At 37.2% G+C, this 20,495-nt stretch overlaps 1 protein-coding gene across 5 annotated transcripts in view; it reads left to right on the top strand.

The window, feature by feature from the left end:
- MSRA (methionine sulfoxide reductase A) overlaps window positions 1-20,495 on the top strand; it is a 434,035-nt gene that overhangs the window by 306,725 nt on the left and 106,815 nt on the right. For all 5 annotated transcript variants that reach the window (XM_032332277.1, XM_032332279.1, XM_032332278.1 and 2 more), the window contains one exon: window positions 17,944-18,050. In XM_032332277.1, coding sequence (XP_032188168.1) covers window positions 17,944-18,050 — 107 coding nt within the window. The remainder of the gene's footprint in view (window positions 1-17,943; window positions 18,051-20,495) is intronic.

Here is a 20,495-nt window from a genome sequence, read left to right as displayed (position 1 = left end):
AATGATGAGAGGCAAAAATAGAAAAGCAAATAGATAGGGACTGGTCAAGAAACAGTTGAAGTCTTAGGCAAAGTGTAGTGTTACAAGGCCAAGGGGAAAAACATTTAAGGAAGGAAGGTACTGTTGACACTCAGGGAGCAGCGATTAAGAATGAAGACAAAAGGGTAAAACACAGAGAAAATTAATTTGTTGATTAATGATGGGGATTTAAAAATACTTGTCACCATTTAGATGCCATTTATGCACATTTTAATTTGAATTATTTTACTGAAATAAATGTACAGCATCCATTTGTTAACAGAATAGTAACACAAAACAAAAAATATGAAAAACTCCACTCGAACCCAAGGGAATTTTGGATAGCCTAGCTATCCATGCCTCCATGCCCATTCTTTCAACTTTAAATGACTTCTTAAAATTAGGGTTGGAAGATATTTAGCCCAAAGACTTCTATTTGTGATTTAAAAGACTAAAAAATTAGACAAAATATATGAAACATTGGACATCAGAGAAACAAATCCTACAATTGCCCCATCTGATTTCTTAGAGAAAACTTCTGTGCTGCAGAATGAGGAAGAGGAACCCAAGGCAAGCCTCACAGTTTTGTGAGTTCAGGAGATGAAAATGGAAGTCTAGGGATGCTGAAGAAGGTAGAATTTGTAGAATAGAAGAAGGGAAGAGAGAAATGTTGAGAGAGAAATCTCTGGAGATCTGCAAAGTGTTCCTTTAAGTGATTGTCTGAGTACTGACCAGAATATTGTGTGATTAAAACAAACTGAGGCCAGGAAAAGAATCCCCTTGAACAATTAGAAGGAAAAAAATCCCCAGAGTTCACATGGGGTTGAGAATACTTGCCTGTTTTCACTAGCCAGAGTGGTACACATATAAAAATTCACTGGACATCAGATAAAGTACTCAGAAAGTTTTAGCTCATTAGCAAGAAAATTAACCCAGATTAAAAGCTTCTTTTGTCCAAAATAATAGTGTTTGAAAGCATAAACCAAAAGGATATGTTACTTGATTTTTTATTTTTAAAATGTTACTCAAGTATAGTTAACATACAGTGTTGTATTAGTTTCAAGTGTACAATATAGTGACTCACCAGTTCCATATATTACTCATTGCTCATTAAGATAAGTGTACTCTTAATCCCCTTCACCTCCTTCCCCCATTTTCCCCACCCACCTCTCCCCTCTGGTAACCATCTCTTTGTTCCCTATAGTTAAGAGTCTGGTTTTTTTATTTTGGGGTTTGTTTTTTTTTTTGGTTTGTCTCTTTTCTTCTGTTTTGTTTCTTAAATTTCACATATGAATGAAATCATAAGGTACTTATCTTTCTCTGACTTATTTCACTTAGCATTATGCTCTCTCTAGCTCCCTCCATGTTGTTGTTGCACATGGCAAGATTTCATTCTTTTTTCTGGCTAAATTATATCCCACTATATATAAATTCCACATCTTCTTTATCCATTCATCTATTGGTGGACACTTGGGCTGCTTTTAAATAATTTGGCTATTGCAAATAATGCTGCAATAAATAGGTGTGCATATATCCCTTTGAATTAGTATTTTCATATTCTTTAGCTAAATACCCAGTAGTGCCATTACTGGATCTTACAGTAGTTTTATTTTTAATTTTTTCAGAAACGTACATACTGTCTTCCAGTCACTACACCAGTTTGCATGTCCACCAATAATGCACATGGGTTTCTTTTTTCTCTGCATCCTCACCAACAATTTTCTTTTGTGAATTTTTTATTTTAGCCAGTCTGATAAGGGTGAAGTCATATCTAATGATGGTTTTGATTTGCATTTCCCCGATGATGAGTGACCTTAGGTATCTTTTCATATATCTATTGGCCATCTGGATGTCTTCTTTGGAGATATGTCTGTTCATGTCTTCTGCCCATTTTTTAATTAGATTATTTGTTTTTTTGGTGTTGTTTTTAATGAATTCTTTATGTATCTTAGAAACTAATCCTTTATTGGATATGTCACTTGCAAATATCTTCTCTCATTTAGTAGGTTGTCTTTTAGTTTTGTTGGTTGTTTCCTTTGCTATATAGAAGCTTTTTATTTTGATGCAGTCCCAATAGTTTATTTTTGGTTTTGTTTACCTTGCCTCAGGAGACAAATCCAGGAAGATGTTATGGCCTATGTCAGAGAGATTATTGCCTGTGTTCTCTTCTAGGATTTTTATAGTTTCAGGTCTCTTGTTTAGGTCCTTAATCCATTTTGAGTTTATTTTTGTGTATGGTGGTCCAATTTCTCTTTCTTTCTTTCTTTCTTTCTTTCTTTTTTTGCATGTAGGTGTCCAGTTTTTCCAACACCAGCTTCATTATTAGTGTATAAGAATGCAACAGAATTCTGCACATTGATATTTTATCCTGTGACTTTACTGAATTTATTCCTCAGCTCCAGAGTTTTTTGGTGTATATATAGATATAGTATATATGGTATGTATAGATTTTCTATGTATAATATTATGTCATCTGCAAATAGTGACAGCTTTACCTCTTCCTTACCAATTTGGATGCCTTTAATTTCTTTATGTTGTCTAATTTGTGGCTGGGACTTCCAGTACTATATTGAATAAAAGTGGTGAGAGTAGACATCCCTGTCTTGTTCCTGAACCTTAGTGAAAAAACTCTCAGATTTTTACTGTTGAGTATGATGTTGGCTATGGTTTTTTCATATAAGGCCTTTATTATGTTGAGATATGTACAGAAACTAATGATGTATTTTATGGTGACTAGCACAAGACAATAAAAAAAAATAAAGAAAAAGAGATATGTTCCCTCCAGACACACTTTGCAGAGGGTTTTTATTATGAATGCTTGTGGTTCTTTTTCAAATTTTTTTTTGCATCTAATGAAATGATCATATAGCTTTTATTTTTTCTTTTATTGATGTGATGTGTCACATTGATTGTTTCGTGAATATTGAACCACTCTTACATCCCAGTAACAAATTCCCCCTGATCATGGTATATTATTTTTTAATGTATTGTTGGATTTAGTTTGCAAATATTTTGTTGAGGAGTTTTGCATTTATATTCATGAGGAATATTGGCCTGTAGTTCTCTCTCTCTCTCTCTCTCTCTCTCTCTCGTGTGGTGTCTTTATCTAGTTTTTGTATCAGAGTGATACTGGTCTTATAGAATGAATCTGGAGGTTTTTGTTCCTCTTGTATTTTTTTTGAGTGGTTTGAGAAGAATAGGGATTAACTCTTCTCTAAGTGTTTGGTAGAATTCCTCTGTGAATTTGTCTGGTCCTGGACTTTTGTTTCTTGGAAGTTTTTTGATTACTGATTCAATTTCATTGCTAGTAATTTGTCTGTTCAAATGTTCTTTTTCTTCCTGCTTTAAGTTTTGGTAATTTATATGTTTCTAAGAATTTATCCATTTCTTCTAATTTGTCCAATTTGTTGGCATATAATAATTCCATAGTATTCTCTAAAAATCTTTATTTTAAGTGGTATTGGTTGTTATTTCTTCTGATTCATTAGTGATTTTGCTTATGTGGATCCTCTCTCTTTTTTTTAATGAGTCTTGCTTGAGACTTAACCAATTTTGTTGATCTTTTCAAAGAACTACCTCTTGGCTTCAGTGATCTGTTCTACTAGTTTTTGTTTATTTGTCTGTTTCTATATCAATTATTTCTGCTCTAATCTTCATTACTTCCTCCCTTCTGCTGGTTTTGGGTTTTGTTTTTTCTTTTTCTAGCTCCTTAGGTGTAAGTTTAGGTTGTTTGCGATTTTTCTTGCTTCTTGAGGTAGGTCCATATTGCTGTAAACTTTCCTATTAGAATCACTTTTGCTGTGTCCCAAAAGTTTTGGACCATTGTGTTTTCATTTTCACTTCTCTCCATGTAATTTTTTATTTTTTTCTTTGATTTCTTGATTTTGGCTTTCTTTAGTGATATACTAGATTTCTTTCTTTTTATTTTTTGCATATCTATTACTGGCCTTTGATTTGTAGTTATCATTAGGTCTGGTTGACCCAAAACATTCATTGTTTAGTAGCATGTTATTTAACCTCCATGTATTTGTGGTCTTTACCAATTTTTTCTTGTGGTTGACTTCTAGTTTCATAGTGTTATCGTCAGAAAAGACACATGGTATGACTTTGGTCTTTTCGAATTTGTTGACATTTGTTTCATGGCCTAATATGTGATCTATTCTAGAGAATGTTCCATGCAGACTTGAAAAGAATGTGTGCCCTGCTGTTTTAGGATGAAATGTTCTGAATATATCTGTTAGATCCATCTGGTCCAATGTGTCCTTCAAAGCCATGGTTACCTTGATGATTTTCTGTTTTGATGATCTATCTGTTGATGTGAGTGGGGTGTTAAAGTCTTCTACCATTATTGTATTATTATTAATTACTTCCTTTATGTTTATTAACTGCTTTATACATTTGGATACTCCTATGTTGGGTGCATCAATATTTACAATTATTATATCTTCTTCTTAGAGTGCCCCCTTTATTATATAGTGTTCTTCTTTGTTTCTAATTACACTGTTTGTTTTAAAGTGGATTTTGTCTGATACAAGAATTGCTACCGTAGCTTTCTTTTCACCTCTATTTGCATGATAAATATTTCTCCATCCACTCACTTTAAATTTGCAATGTCTTTAGGTCTGAAATGAGTCTCTTATAGGCAGCATATAGATGAGTTTTGTCTTTTTCCATTCCATCACCCTATGTCTTTTGATTGGAGCATTTAATCCATTTGCATTCAAAGTAATTATCGATAGATAGGTATTTATTGCCATTTTGTTATTTGTTTTTTGGTTGCTTTTGTAGTTCTTTTCTGATCCTTTCTTCTTTTGCTCTCTTCTGACTTTTTTTCTTTTGGCTTTCTTTAGTGATATACCAGATTTCTTTCTTTTTATTTTTTGCACGTCTATTACTGGCTTTTGATTTGTACTTGCCATTAGGTTTATATATAACATCTTTTGGATATAGCAGTCTATATTTAGCTGATGGTCACTTAAGTTTGAACCCTTTGTTTACTCCTCTCCCCACCACACTTTACATCATTTTTTACATCCTTTTGTGTGTCTCTTGATTGATTTTACAGATACACTTATTTTCACTGCTTTTGTGCTTCTTACTTTTCTTATTCTTATTTATGGTCTTTCTTTGCACTCAAAGAATCCCCAGCTAGTTTAATGGCCATGAACTCCTTTAGCTTTTGTCCGTCTGGAAACTCTTTATCTCTTCTTCTTCTGAATGATAGCCTTGCTGGATAGAGTTTTCCTGGTTGCAGATTTTTTCCTTTCAGCATTTCAAATATGTCATATCACTTTCTTCTGGCCTGCACATTTGCTGCTGAAAAATCTGTTGATAGTTTTATGGAGTTTCTCTTATAACTGTCTTCTTCTCTTTTGCTTCTTTTAAAATGCTCTCTTTATCACTACTTTATGCCATTTTAATTACTATGTATCTTAATGTGGACCTTGTTGGGTTGATTTTGTTGGGGGATCTCTGTACCTCCTGGATCTACATTTATGTTTCTTTCCCTGGGAATATTTCCACTGTGATTTCTTCAAAGAAAATTTCTGTCTTCTTTTCTCTCCTTCATGTGAGATCTGTATAATATGAATGCTATTATGCTTGATGGGGGTGCTGGGTTCCCTAAGTCTATTATCATATGTACAATTTTTTTTTTTCTCTCACCTGCTGAGCTTGATTGCTTCCATTAATTCATTCTTCGGCTCCAGGTCACTAATTCATTCTTCTGCTTTGTCTACCGCTATTTGTTCCATCTTGTGTATTTTTAATTTCACTTTTGTATTATTTATCTCTGATTTCTTTTTATCTCTGTGTTAAGGGTCTCACTGATATCCTCCACTCTTTTTCAAGACCAGTGAGTATCTTTATGATCATTTGCTGTAGTTTTGTCCAGTTTTCCATTTGTAACATATTCCTCTGTCTCCTTATTCTGTCTAACTCTCTGGTTCATTGCTTTGTGTTAGGAAATTCAGTTACATCTCCCGCTCTTGGAAGTAATGGCCTTAGGAAGAGGTCCTGTAGTCCCTTGAAGTGTAGTGTCTCCTGTTCACCAGAATCTGGCACTTCAGGGGTGTCTCTTAGGTGTATTGTGTATGTACCCTGCTATTGTATCTTGGCTGTTTTTTCCTTCAGTCCATTTGTTTTCAGTGGCTCTCTTTGCCTGTTGTGGACAGTGTTTGATCCCTGTGGTATTAGTGGATGAGTCTGGGGCTGCTTTGGGCTTGAGTTGAATCAGATGAGTTGAATCAGATCAGGCATTTGCCAGAGATGAAATAGCACCAAACTGCAGCTTGCTTTCCCTGTGTTGTTCCTCAAGAAGTTTTTGTTACTGGGTGGTCCCTGCAATTATACCAACTATCTGCAATGTCTGATTGCTGTGTGTGATTTTCTTCCTCTAACCCCAGGGCCAGAGCCTCTTTGGAGTGGTGCTGGACCCTTTTGGGGCTGCTTGCACACTGCTAGGTTTGTAGCTCATTTTGAATGGGCTCTGACCAAAAGCAGATTGAAGGGGAGTGGGTTGAGTGGTGCCCACAAGGTTTGCATGCCAGCAAGTGGGAATGTACCACTCCTACCACTGCTGAGACTGGGTAACAGGGGTGGGGCACAGTTTGAACAATGTGCATGCTGGCCTGCTTGTGAAATGAGTCCTGCTGTTGCCACTCCACCAGAACCAAGACTGGCCAGGGCAGATCTGCAAAGCATGCATGGGCTGGGTGCACAGTTTTAATAAGGTGTGCCAGTCTTCTCAGGGGAAGGATCCCACAGGGTTGGGACTGAGGCAGCCATGACTGGAAAGGGCAGATCTGCAGACTGTGGAAGCTGTGGGGGTAGGAGAGATGGACACAGGGCTTGGTGAAAGCAAGTTAGGTAGTGAATGTTGGTGCCATGCCAGTTCCTACAGTTGGCTGTATATTTATGCTGGGGTGGGGGCAGAGGAGGAAGATGGCACCTGCCAGCTCCTTTGTTCCTAGAGAATTCCTTCAGTGAACATTGCCCTTCTGGGACACCTCTGAGATTAGTAAATAATTCTTCTTGTATGCCACAGGTGTTTTTTAAATTGTTACTTCTACTTTGTTTCTCTGTGTGCTGTTTGTCATGCTGTTTCTTTAAGGACAGGGACTCAGCTTCCTCTTACCTTCTCAGCTCTCCCAATGCCTAGCCTGCTGATTTTTTAAAATTCCCAGCTTTAAGTACCACTGGTTTTAAGAACTCACGGAATTCAGCCTCTCTAATTTTCAAAGCCCAATTCATCTTCCATGCATGGGCTCACTGATATGAGGGTCTGTTTCTCCCCCCATTCCTTGCCCAAGGCTCGTGGCACCCCCTCTTCACCCCACAGATGGCCTGGTCCCTTTAGCTCCCCACCACATCTCTGCCCTTTCTACCCTCTTCAGTGTGGCTTCTTTACATTTAGTTGTAGTTTTTTTCTGTCAGTCTTTAGATGGTTTTCTGGGTTGCTGATACTGATGTATTTTTTAGTTGTATATGTGGGATGAGATGAACTTAGGTCCTCCTACTTCACCGTCTTACCCCAAATTCAAGGATACTTTTATCAAGTAACTTAACCTCATTTCATAACAAAGAATATGAGCATAAATGTAGGATTACAAAATATCTGACACCCCGCAAGGTAAAATTCACTTTTTGGCATCCATTAATGATAACCAGGCATTCAAACAAACAGGAAAATACTGTCTGTAGTGGGAAAAATCAATCAATGGAAAATGACCAAACTTGACATAGATAATGATACTAACAATAAGAATTAAAGTAACTAAAACTATATTCATTATGTTTAAGAAGCAACAGGAAAAATTGGGCATGTTAAATAGAAGGGTGGATGATATTAAAAAACACCTTTCCCAGGGTCCCTGGGTGGCTCAGCCAGTCAGTGGCTTACTTACTTACACTTGGTTTTGGCTGAAGTCATGATCTCAGGGTTGTGGGATTGAGCCCTTTGTTGGACTCCACACTCAGCATGGAGTCTACTTGTCCTTCTCTCTCCTCCTCTGCTCCTCTCTCTGTGCTCTCTCTCTCTCAAATAAATAAATAAACTAGTTTTGCTTTTAAAGATCTAACCCAACTTCAAGAGATGAAAATTATAATGTCTGAGTTAAAAAGAATTTGAATGTCAGAAAAAAAATCCAAATTTGACAAAAGCTGTATAATTGTAGATCTGAGAAGGTAAATGAGCATCAAACATAAGAAACATGAAGAAAATAACACCATGACACATAATAATCAAATCATTAAAAACAGTGATAAAGAGAAAATCTTAAAAGTAGCCACATAACAAAGATGAATTTCATAGAGGAACAAAGATACAAAGTTGAGAAATGGTAGATTTCTCATCAGGAACAATGGTAGGTGGGAGGCAGTGGAATAATATCTTTAAGTACTGGAAAGGAAAAAGAATTGTCATACTAGAATTTTTTGCCTGGTGAAAATATCTTTCAAAATTGAAGGAGAAATACTTTTTCACATGTACAGAAGCTGAATAAATTCATCACTGACAGACCTGAGCTAGAGAATGTGAAAAGAAGTTCTTTAAGCATAGAGGAAGTGATACCAGCTAGAGATATGGACCTAAACAAAGGAATAAAGAGTGCTAACAATGTTAACTACATTTTAACTAAACATAAAGACTTTTAAAGATTTAAATCTCTTTAAAAGATAATCTACTATTTAGAGCCAAAATAATAAGTATATATTGAGGATGGTAAGATATATAGAAATTCAGTGCTTTGCAAACATAACAGAGTCTTGGGGAAGAGACTGTATGGTGGAGAAAGGATAATCTTTTCCATAATGATGCTGGGACAATTGTATATCCTTCTGCAAAAAAGCAACAACAAAAGAATACAACAGCAATAACAAGAAGACCAAAACAACTTCAATCTGTACTTCATACCATATACAAAATGTAAAAGTAATCATCGCTCTAATTTTAAAACCTAAAACTATAGAACTTCTAGAAGTAAATATAAGAAAAATCTTCATGATTTGGGTTAGATAAAGATTTTAGTTACAACACCAAAAACTTGATCCATAAAAGAAGCCATTGATAATTTCAATTCCATCAAAATTAATTTGTGTTCTTTGAAAGTCGCTGAGAGAATTAAAGACAAACCCAACTGAGAGAAAGTAGTTTCCAATTATATATTTGTTTAGACACTTGTATTCAGAGTATATAAAAAACTCAAAATTCAACCATATGAAAACAGTGCAATTTAAAAATGTGAAAAATATTTGAACAGTTTACCAGAGAAGATGTACAAATAGCAAATTATCACATGAAAAATGCTCAACATCATGAGGCATTAAGAAATTCAAATTAAAACCGCAGTGAGCTACTACTACACATATATTCAAATGGCTAAAATTAAAAGGACTGACCGTACCAAGTGTTTACATGGCTATAAGACAACCGGGGTTTTCCTACATTGCTGGCAGGTAATATAAAATATTACAACCACTTTGGAAAAAGTTTGACAGTCTTAAACAATAGTGTACCAGCCATTCCACTCCCAGGTATTTATCCAAAGGAATGAAAGCATATGTACATATAAAGATGTGTACATGAATATTTATACTAGCTTTATTTTAATAGCCCAATGCTGGAAAGAACCAAAATGTCCATGAATAGGTCAATGAATAAATTGTGGGGTATACAATCAATGGAACACTGCTCAGCAATAAAGAGAAGGAAGTACTGAACTTAAAACAACATAGTTGAGTTACCAAAAAATAGTACATGTTATATGATTCCAGTTTTATAAAATTCTAGAAAATGCAAATGAATATAAATGAATGATAGAATATAGGTCAGAGTTTGCCTGAGGCTTTAGGGCAGGGACTGGGAGTTGTGGGAAGGACAGATTTAAAATGGGCCACAGGAATATTTTGGAGGTGTTCATTATCTTGATTGTGGCGATGGTTACATTGTGTGTATACATGTCAAAACTGATCAAACTGTATACTTTAAATGCATGCCATTTCTTGTATATCAATTTTACCTTAATAAAACTGCTTTTAAAAGGATCTAACCCAAATCCTTGATTTCCAATGAGACCAGAGTGGTTAAGAGGCACAGATTCTAGATGGATCTCTGTTCATTCATAATAAGCACATCTTGCTTCTCTGCATGCATATCTGTTTGATGATACATTATAGAAATTTTTTGAGACAGAGATTAGGTTCTTTGGTGTGTGTTGTAGCTGAAGTCCTAGCAAAATTCCTGGACTGAGGTGGATGCTTAACAACTCTTTATTGCCTGAGAAACTTTTAAATTCTTTTTTTTTTTTTTTAAGATTTTATTTATTTACTTGACAGAGAGATATCACAAGTAGGCAGAGAGGCAGGCAGAGAGAGAGAGGAGGAAGCAGGCTCCCTGCTGAGCAGAGAGCCTGATGCGGGACTCGATCCCAGGACCCCGAGATCATGACCTGAGCCGAAGGCAGCGGCTTAACCCACTGAGCCACCCAGGCACCCGAAACTTTTAAATTCTTAAGAAATACATTGAAAAAGTCTCTTTCTTGAATTTCTGCATTAGAAGTCACAAGGGGATGGAGGAGTTATGTTTACTGAGCTTCTATGCAAGGTACCTAACAAGGTATGTACCATCACCACCATTTTTCCAAATGAAGAAATTGAAGTGTAGATGGGTCTAATAACTTGGCTGAGATTACACAGTTAGCAAACAGGAGAGCTGAAATTAGAATTCAGAACTGTCTCATGACAAAACCTAATTATGGGTCAGGATCCATTTTTTCCCTAGCAACTGTGTGTAGAAGAGAAGAATATGGATTCTTCCTGGCAGTAGTCACCCGGTCTATGCAACCAACACAGTGAGCCCCTAATGAGATTATTATTCCCCTGAAGTTCCCTAACACAGTTAGAAATTGTAGGCCCTTATAAATGAGTACTTCTTTGCCCTGATGTTCACTATCAGCTGGTGAGTCCTGGAATTTCTAAAAGTAATCACCTTGAAACAAGTCATAGTGTGAATTTCCCTTTAAAATTCCCATGTTCAAGCATATTTTTTCATCTCTCCAGTTAGAAGGTATGGAACAGGGCTGGTAGCCAAAAAAGGGGTAAGGTTTAGACGGCCCATTGAGCAGATGAACTTTTGTCTTTTTTGCTTCATTACAGATTAAGCATTTCTCTGTTTTCCAGTGCTTTCTGTGGCTCTGCTGAGAGAGAGAAATCTTAGAACAGTCTGGTGGTTTGTCCCTTTCAAATCTTCTTTGAAGAGGGTGGATGGGAAAATTGCAAACAGTTGGTAGATGCCAAGAGGTCAGTCCTCTTCAAGAAGGCTCCAAAGCCCAGTCCTTATTATTTCGTTTAGAGAGTGCTATGGAAGAAGGTTCATCACAAGATGTTGTTTCTCAGCCAGTTATTTTCATTTCACTCACTACAGCAGGCCCATTGCTTGCTTTCCTGGAGGAAAACAACCAGATAGTATCAGTAATTCATCCTCTCAGTTTTTTCAAAGCCAAGTGGAGGGCACAGTGAACTTTGCAACACTTACTGAATCTATATGAAAGAGAGTTTTGGATTTTTGAGGACTACACTTCCCCAGGATGCTATGGAATTCTGTAGCTTCCTTGAGACTGATCTTTCCAAACATATCTGGTCCCTGGGATGTCCTGTTGAGATTCCTGTGTGGCCTCATGCTCAACTAACCAGTTTCATTTCTTTCTAGACCCCTAGGCAGAACCCAGTTCTGTCTCTTCACAGGCTTCAGCACATAGCAAACTTGTTCTTATTTCTGGACCTTAGGTGGTGATGCTCATTTCCAGATGCACCACCTACAGTGCACTTTGTTCCATTATCTTTGATTGTTTTGCTCTAACTTGTTGCGCATCAATTTTGGTATCAGGTGGATCTTGTTCTAAATCATAGCGTGGCCATTTACCAGCTCTGTGTTATCAGGCAGGCCACGTAATGTCTCTGATTCACAGCTTCGATTGGGTCAAAGAAAGTTGAGAATACCAACTTCACAGGGCTAATCTGAAGACTAATGACAGCTTTCTGCAAGGTGAGGGGAAATGTTGGCAAAAACCCAGTACAGTGAAGTATAGAGTCAAGCTCATCCCTTTCCCCTTTTCCCTTTTCTGGGCTCTTTCTTGGGATCAAGGCTTATAATTAACAGTGCTGAGCACACAGCTGGTGCTCTGTGAACACTTTATAGTAGAGGGAATGTATTTATTTTTGGAAGAAGGAAAGACAAGTAGGGATTCTCTGTCTCTCATGATATTTTTCAGTCTTTTTCACAATGCAATTTTGGTTAGTTTTGGCTGCTTGATAACAACATTATAAAGGCCGTTTAGATCAGGTATAATGGTCAAATATTTCATTTAACTTTGAGATTCCATGGGTTGGAACACAGATTTCCAGGTTCTTTCTTGGGATTAATGCCAAAAAGACCTGACTTTTCCAAACTTCAGATAAGAGATCAAGAATGAGACATTGCTTTGAAAGGCTCTTCATGGGTAGGGGCAGGTGCCAGAAAATTCACTCAAAGAGTTTTTCCTTTTCTTGGGTTTGCTTTCCATTGAAATAGAGAACTGGGATGGAGATTAGCAGAGCTAAAATTTTAATTAGGAAGATAATTCTGCTAAAAATGTAATAAAGAGTTAAAAACTAGTACATTTCTACACACATAAAATGGATTTTGATTCTGTTTGGATTTTCCTATGTGAACTGTACTGTGTGGGCATCTGAGAGAAGAATATTATTTACTGCTTTTCAGGGGATGAAAAGTTTTGTACCTAGATTATCTTGTTATTTTTATTTCAAACTAGTTATTCTGAAGCATTACAGGATTATTAAAAGTTATTTAAAGTACTTAACACCCCATAATTTTTTAGAGTCAACAAAGTGCTTTACAAGTTTCATCTCATTTACTCCTCACAACAAACCTATAGTTTAGGTCCTTATAATCCTTATTTTACAAATGAGGTTTGAAGCTCAGAAACTAGGTAATTTACATAAAGCATGTTAGTGACAGAGTCAGACTTAAAAACAAGGTCTTGTAGTGCTGAGTCCTAGGCTTCTAATAAGAGATTTAGTGAACAGGTTTTCCTCACATGTGAGTTACTGTTTTGCGTGCATAGCATAAACCAATGGAGGCTGAAAGAAATGGTGAAAAGTTTAATGACACTAAACATCTGTAAATGCAATGTATTAAGAATAATGAGAACAGAGAATCCATAGTTCTATAGGTTTTCAATCTGTTGCACATCAAATCATATTTCCCAGTGAACCATCTGTTTCCAAATTTCAAGCTCCCCTCCACTTAATAAGCCTCTTCATCAGTTAACCAAAAGGTACATGCATTGGAATCAACTAAACACATACACAAATAGATGGAAATGTGCATATGGTTTTGTTTTAAGATATTAATACCTTCTCCTTGGGGTGAATTTTGATGGAAAAATATTCAATCAAATTAACATTGTTATTCATGAATATACCAGAGGGTTAGTGCCTTATCCAACGTCACTCAAAATTCAAGGATATCTGAATAAAGACTTTGATGTTTTCTCTCTATCCTCTACTGTATCTCTTTAACATTTTCTTGTCTTCTTTCCAGGCAGGCAGAGGTTTAGCCAGAGTGACTAAGAGAGTGTGATTAGTTCTGACTTGAGGAGCTGTCAGTTTTGTTAGAATATCCAAGAAGTGTTGGGATTGGAAGGTCAAGGCTGTAAATTCAAATCTGTAAGACTTGAAGATGGTGGCTATAACAATGTGAATAATTCTCTTTCCAACTGGTAGAAAGTCATTTTGGGTTGGTGCAAGGAGTCTGGGACAGAGCTGTGGATAATGCCCACTATGTTACTTCTCTTTATAGCTGTCCAGGGTGAGCTGGGGACAGCCCAAGTCTGCACAAAGAAGACAAAAACAACAGTGACAGCAACCCTATCAGTACTGTAGTATAACATTTAGAAGATGATCAAGTTAGAATTTGATTCAAGGGAATCATGGCTTTAGGGAAGGGTTCATAAATCCCCATCCCAGATTGTAGTAGGAGTATACTCCACAATTGTATAAAGAATCATGGATTGTTTTTTATAGAAATACACTGCCTTATATACTTGCCTAGAAATGACAGTCATATGTATCTTTTCTGCCCAGCCACACAATTTTGTGAAACCTCTCGGATATTTCTACCCCTTAGGTTGTCATGTCACTACAAGAGAGGCTCTGAATGTAGATGTAAATCTGGAGGTTTTATTGTGTACTCTTCTACCTGACTATTTAAGAAAATATGATCAGTAGAAGAACCCACTATTAGACAATTTCCTTGGAATGATTCTTAATTTTTCCCATCTTGTTTGCTAAAAATTAGTTTTTATTCATAAGCAGCAATTTATCATAATCCTATGATAAGTTAAGGACCTTCACCCAAACACAGAGATATTTATGTCTTCTGTACAAGGCATATGGAATCTTAGCAAAATTTGTTGAAAAGTATAAAAAAACCCCACCTGCCTGTTCTCTTTAACTCACATGCTAGTTGATCTTCCAAAAAAAAGGGAACTTGAATAGGTGTAAACAACTCCATACAGAGACCTTACTGTTCTGCATCTTGTACCAAATGGAGAGGAGTCAGATTTTCCTGAAAATCAGCCATCCAGCAATCTTTTGGATGTGTGTCTTAGAGAATGTTTTCAGAGGGAACAAAAATACTACCATCACATCTTTGTGCACAGAAGGATGGAAAGTAGTCACTCAAGAAAAGCCTTACTTTTAAGTGAAAGAGTGAACATTGAAGAAGGTAAAGAAAAAAATATTGCCAAAGTGCCATTCTGGAAGCATATTTCTCCAGTTTCTTAAATTACACTAAAATGTGAGTTGTGTGAAGGTAGGGTTTGCTTTTATTCATTGCTGTATCCTTAGCACCTGGCAAAGTATTTGGCACATACTAAGTGCTTAATAAATATACTATTATAATACCTATATAGTATAGGCTATAAATAATATTTGTGCTGTAATAATATGTATTGTACATTATCATAATATTATGGTACGTAAGTGAGCATACAGCTTATATGGAAATGAAATAGATATTCTAATTTGATACTATACAGTGCTAATTTGGTATTATACACTTTTTACTGAACTCCTCCTATTCAAGACTTAGTTCAAGCATCTTCACTCCACATAAACTTTCCCGAGGGCTCCTTATAGCTGTGACATGGGCTGGTTTATTTTTTATTATATATTATTAAATTATTAAATTATTATTATTAAATTAATATTTTCATGTCACTGGTATTGGCTGTTTAAACCACTAATTAGTTTCCAGTCCCCATGTGACCTTTGTGTGTCAAGGTGGGGATGGGACTCTGAAGGTGGGAAAATGGAATTTCTAGGAAGTCAACCAATCTGGAATGTGAACAAATAGGTACAGGTACCAAAACACCCCTTCATTGTATGCACAAGTACATATGCACACACCATAGATAGCTTATGATTTGACGCTAAATCGTACTAGTTTGTTATTTAAACCTCTATTTTTAGACTCTAGTTTTGATCATGAATTCTAGCTTGTCAATTCATTAACTGATATAGTGAACCTTTGGTGTCTTTAGCTACTGCACTTCCCTCTACTAGTCAAACATATTAGCTCACTGGTAGCTTTTTCCTAGAGCTCTTAAGAAGGATTATTTTATCTACATTTAAATTTATATTTTCATTAAAAGGTAAAAAGCACTGATTGATCGGGGTGCCTGGGTGGCTCAGTGGGTTAGGCCGCTGCCTTCGGCTCAGGTCATGATCTTGGGGTCCTGGGATCGAGCCCCACATCGGGCTCTCTGCTCAGTGGGGAGCCTGCTTTCCTCTCTCTCTCTCTCTGCCTGCCTCTCTGCCTGCTTGTGATCTCTACCTGTCAAATAAATAAATAAATAAAATCTTAAAAAAAAAAAAAGCACTGATTGATTGATTTGCACTCTAGTACTGATTGCAGGGCCTTGGATCATGAGATATAAACTTATATGTCCTTCATGGTGGAAGGGTATGCATCTGTCTGATGCTATACCAGGTCCCATGGTTGTAAGGCTCTGCGCCCTGGAAGGCTCACAGATGAGGAAGAGGGACAACCACATAATAACAATGCAGTACAGTAAAATCTCTGAGAGAGAGACCTGCCCAAAGGGATCAGTGATTGTCGCAGCTATAAGGCGCCCTCGGGAAAGTTTATGTGGAGTGAAGATGCTTGAACTAAGTCTTGAATAGGAGGAGTTCAGTAAAAAGTGTGTGCCTCCTGGGGGAATGGGGTTGGAGGTGGAAGGAGTACTGTACATTGGGTACCTCAAGGATGTTAGTTTGGAAGATTCAGGTTTTCCTTACTGCATTATTAGAGTTAAAATTGTTGCTGCTGGATTATAAAGAATCTTGAAAATATCTGAGCAGACTCTAAACTCTAGCCACTCAAAGTGCAGTCTGGTGGTCAGCACCACCCATGGGCAGTTTAGAAATGCAGACTCTCACTCAGGCTCACCCCAGACCTACAGAACCAGAATCTGCATTTTAACAACATCCCCAGGTAATTCACATGGATCTGAATGTACAGAGCTGTTCTTTCTGGAAGATATATCTTCTATTGGAGGAGACTTGGGGCACTTGTTAAAACTGAAGTTGATTCTTGAATGATGCAGTAAACGAGTGTGAGTTTCGTTTGACCACAACATGGAGATCTATAGAAGATCTATCTTAAGCCTGTGCCTATTTAACTTTGAGGATGAAATTATTCAGTTAGAAATTGATTGGGATATATACTTTAGCAGCTGTGACTGGGCTAACTGTAAGGCTCAGGTTTTCCCTTAATTGGGTGGATGACCTTAGGCAAGCTCTTCAAACTCACTGAATATCATTATTTAGTCATTTATAGGCACCTCCTCTGTATGGCAGGTGCTTACCATATATAATCTCATCTCCTTATTTACTATGTGAGGGACCACAGTACATGCCACAGAGTGTCTCATTAAGATCCAAAGAAATAATGGACAGCCCAGTGCTTTACAAGTGAAAACTAGAGTAGGTTATGATTTAAATATCTGCATAGAAAAATACATATTTGTAGAGTATCTACTGTGATCTAAGACCTATGATAAATTTACCTAAGTTCAAATATAACTGTTGTAATTAAAATAAAGCAAAACAGATATATTTTTTGCTTATTTAAGGAGAGTGGTGTCACGATGAAATTAAAATAAGCACTTAGCAATATATGCACCCCTGTGTTTATTGCAGCACTATTCGTAATAGCCAAGATATGGAAAAAATGTTAAATGTCTGTTGATGAATGAATGGAAAAAGGAGATGTGGTGTGTGTGTATGAGAATATTACTCACAGCCATAAAAAAGAATGAAATCTTGCCATTTGTGACAACATGGATAGACCTAGAGGATATTATACTAAGTGAAATAAGTAAAACAGAGAAAAACAAATTTGCATATTTGTGGAATCTAAAAAACAAAACTAACTAACAAAATGTAGAAGCAGACTCAAAAATACAGAGAACAAACTGATGGTTGCCAGAGGGGAGAGGTTGTGGGGGATGGGTGAAAAAGAGTAAGAAGAGTTGGAGATACAAGCTCTCAGTTATGGAATGAGTAAGTCACAGGAATAAAAGGCATAGCACAGGGAATATAGTCAAAGGTGTCGTAATAGAATTGTAAGGTGATAGATGGTAGGTATACTTGTGGTGAGTGTAGCCTAAGGTAAGACTTGCCAAATCACTAAGTTGTACACCTGAAACAAATGTAACATTGTGTGTCAACCATACTTCAATTGAAAAAAATAAAATAAAAACAAAAACTACCAAGCAACTTAGCAGCACATGAATAATAGAAAACTTGTGACACTGGCCTTGTTTCTTTCTGCTCCAGTAATCTTTCTGCTTTCCACTTTCCCAGGCATGCGACAAGGCAATGACCATGGCACTCAGTACCGCTCAGCCATCTATCCAGCCTCTACTGAGCACATGGATGTAGCCCTGAGGTCCAAAGAAGACTACCAGAAGGTAGGGTCCTCTCTTGTTCCTGGACTCCCTCTGGTGGCCCCTATCAGTCAGACCCCACCTGTAGAAGGAGAATCTGGTTGCTTTCAGCTGCCATTGTGTCCATTCATACAGTTTTGGAAATATCTGTCAGCTTCTGCTCCATAAATACGCTAAATGAGATTTTAGGAGTAGGCCTTTGTGTATTTCTTGTGAAAGTCATCTCATCCACATGAATGTGTATCTTGACATAGAGTCATCTATTTCTCCCTGCCTCTCTTTCACTAAATCTCACTTTTTTCTTCCTTCTTTGTATAGTACTTTGTTCAGGCTGCCATAACAAAGTACCATAGACTGTCAGCTTAAACAACAGAAGTGCATTGTCTCATGTTTCTGGAGGCTGGAATTTCAAAATCAAGTTGCTGGCTCTGCTTGACTCATGGTTCCTGTTGAGGCTTGCCACAGAAAGTTCTAGCCCAGGCCCCTCTCTTTGGCTTGTAGATAGCTATCTTCTCATTGTATCTTTTTTACATCCTCTTCCCTCTATCTTGTCAGTTTTTGTGTCCAAACTTCTCCTTGTTATGACAACTTCAGTCATAGTAGATTACAGTCCAACCTAATGACTGCATTTTAACTTGATTACCTCTATAAAGATGCTATCTCCAAATAAGCTCACATTCTGAGATACTGGGGGGTTGGGATTCCAAAATACATTTTTTGGAGTACACGGTTCAACCCAGAATACTCACTGTCTCTTGCGAGTAACAGTGGATTGAATTATAATAAAAATACTTCTTAGAAATACAGATATAATAGCATGAAATAATTATTTTTACTATTAACTTGTATTATATTTAAAAGTCTTCAATAGAGCTTTGGTTCTTTTAAAAATAACTTGCATTGCTTTAATTTTTAGAACTTTGTGATAATGTTTAAATTTAATTATTATTATATTTCCTGACTTAAATTTAAGCTTAACAATAGAGCCAGTCGCTACTATAATGCTGATCTATTTTGGATTTATGAAAAAAGTCTGACATTTAATAGTTCCCAGCAGTCTGTGGGTTCTCCACCTATCCTCCATGGTGGCAGAGATGGCAGTGAGGAGGAGACCAAGACAAGAGTGTTATTTACTGATAAAAAGTAGCAGGGCATGAAATTCATGGGCTGTTCAACTCTAAAAAGCAGAGAGGACTAGGGGAAATGCTGATAGAGCACCATTTATTCTCAGCACACCCCCTCCCTTCAGGGCTGTGATGTCTACTTAGGTGCTTATAGTAAGCAGCCTCCGGGTTGGCTCTTAAGGTTTCTGCCCTTGTGTAAACCCCTCTCCTTGAGTATGCACTGGATTTAATGACTCACTCCCCATGAATGACAGCAGTGGTGGGATGTTACTTTGAGATGAGTTTATTAAAAGATTGTGGCTTCCATAGTAGGGGCCCTCCTTTCTTGCCTCTTGGATCACTTGCCCTGGAGGAAACCAATTGCCATGTTGTGAGACAGCCCCCTGTGTAAAGGTTCATATGGCAACGGATGAAGGCCTCCAAGAACCACATGAGCAAGCTTGGAAGACCCTCAGCCCTACTCAAGCTTTCAGATGAGTCTGCAACCCCAGCTCACAGTTTGACTACAACCCCATGAAAGGCCTCAAGTGAGAGGCGCCAAGCTACGTGGTCCTACAGAAACCACAAGATAGCATTTATTGTTAAAGCTACAAAATGTTAGAGTAATTGGGGTATATTTATATTGCCATTCTCAAAAGCTTTTCACTGTAAAGACCCTTTCTCATATCTCTGTTCATCATGACTTTTCTTTTTTTTTTAATTTTTTATTTTTTTTTAAAGATGTATTTATTTATTTATTTGACAGAGAGAGAGATCACAAGTAGGCAGAGAGGCAGGCAGAGAGAGAGAGGAAGGGAAGCAGGCTCCCTGATGAGCAGAGAGCCCGATGCGGGACTTGATCCCAGGACCCCGAGATCATGACCTGAGCCGAAGGCAGCGGCTTAACCCACTGAGCCAGCCAGGCTCCCCCCATCATGACTTTTCATCACAACCTCATGAAGTTGATAATGATGGGATCACCTGGGCATATGTGGTGATGGTTAAGCACATAGCCTCCAGCACCAAATTGTCTCAATTCATATGTCAGCTAAGTAACTTTTTATCAACTACCTGACACTTAGAAAGCTCTCTCATTTAACTCATGCAAACCTGTAAGGAGAAAGACCTCATTATTATCCCTGTATTTCAGATACCCAGTTTAGTTCATAGAGTAACTGGGGTTACAGAAAAAAAAGACCAGATTTAGGTCAATGAGTTGGACAGCTGATGCAGGACTCTGGGCAAGAAGTAATGGAAGCCTTATCTAGGGTGCTGCCAGTCTGCATGGAATGAAGGGATATTTAGGAAGTAAAAGTAATAGAATTTGGAACTTACTGGAAGTGGAGAAAAAGGAGAGGGAATAATC

This window comes from Mustela erminea, chromosome 2 (assembly GCF_009829155.1).
Source record: "Mustela erminea isolate mMusErm1 chromosome 2, mMusErm1.Pri, whole genome shotgun sequence".
Taxonomy (NCBI): domain Eukaryota; kingdom Metazoa; phylum Chordata; class Mammalia; order Carnivora; family Mustelidae; genus Mustela; species Mustela erminea.
The sequence above is the reverse complement of the archived record's forward strand: the minus strand, read 5'-3'. Positions and strand labels throughout refer to the sequence as shown.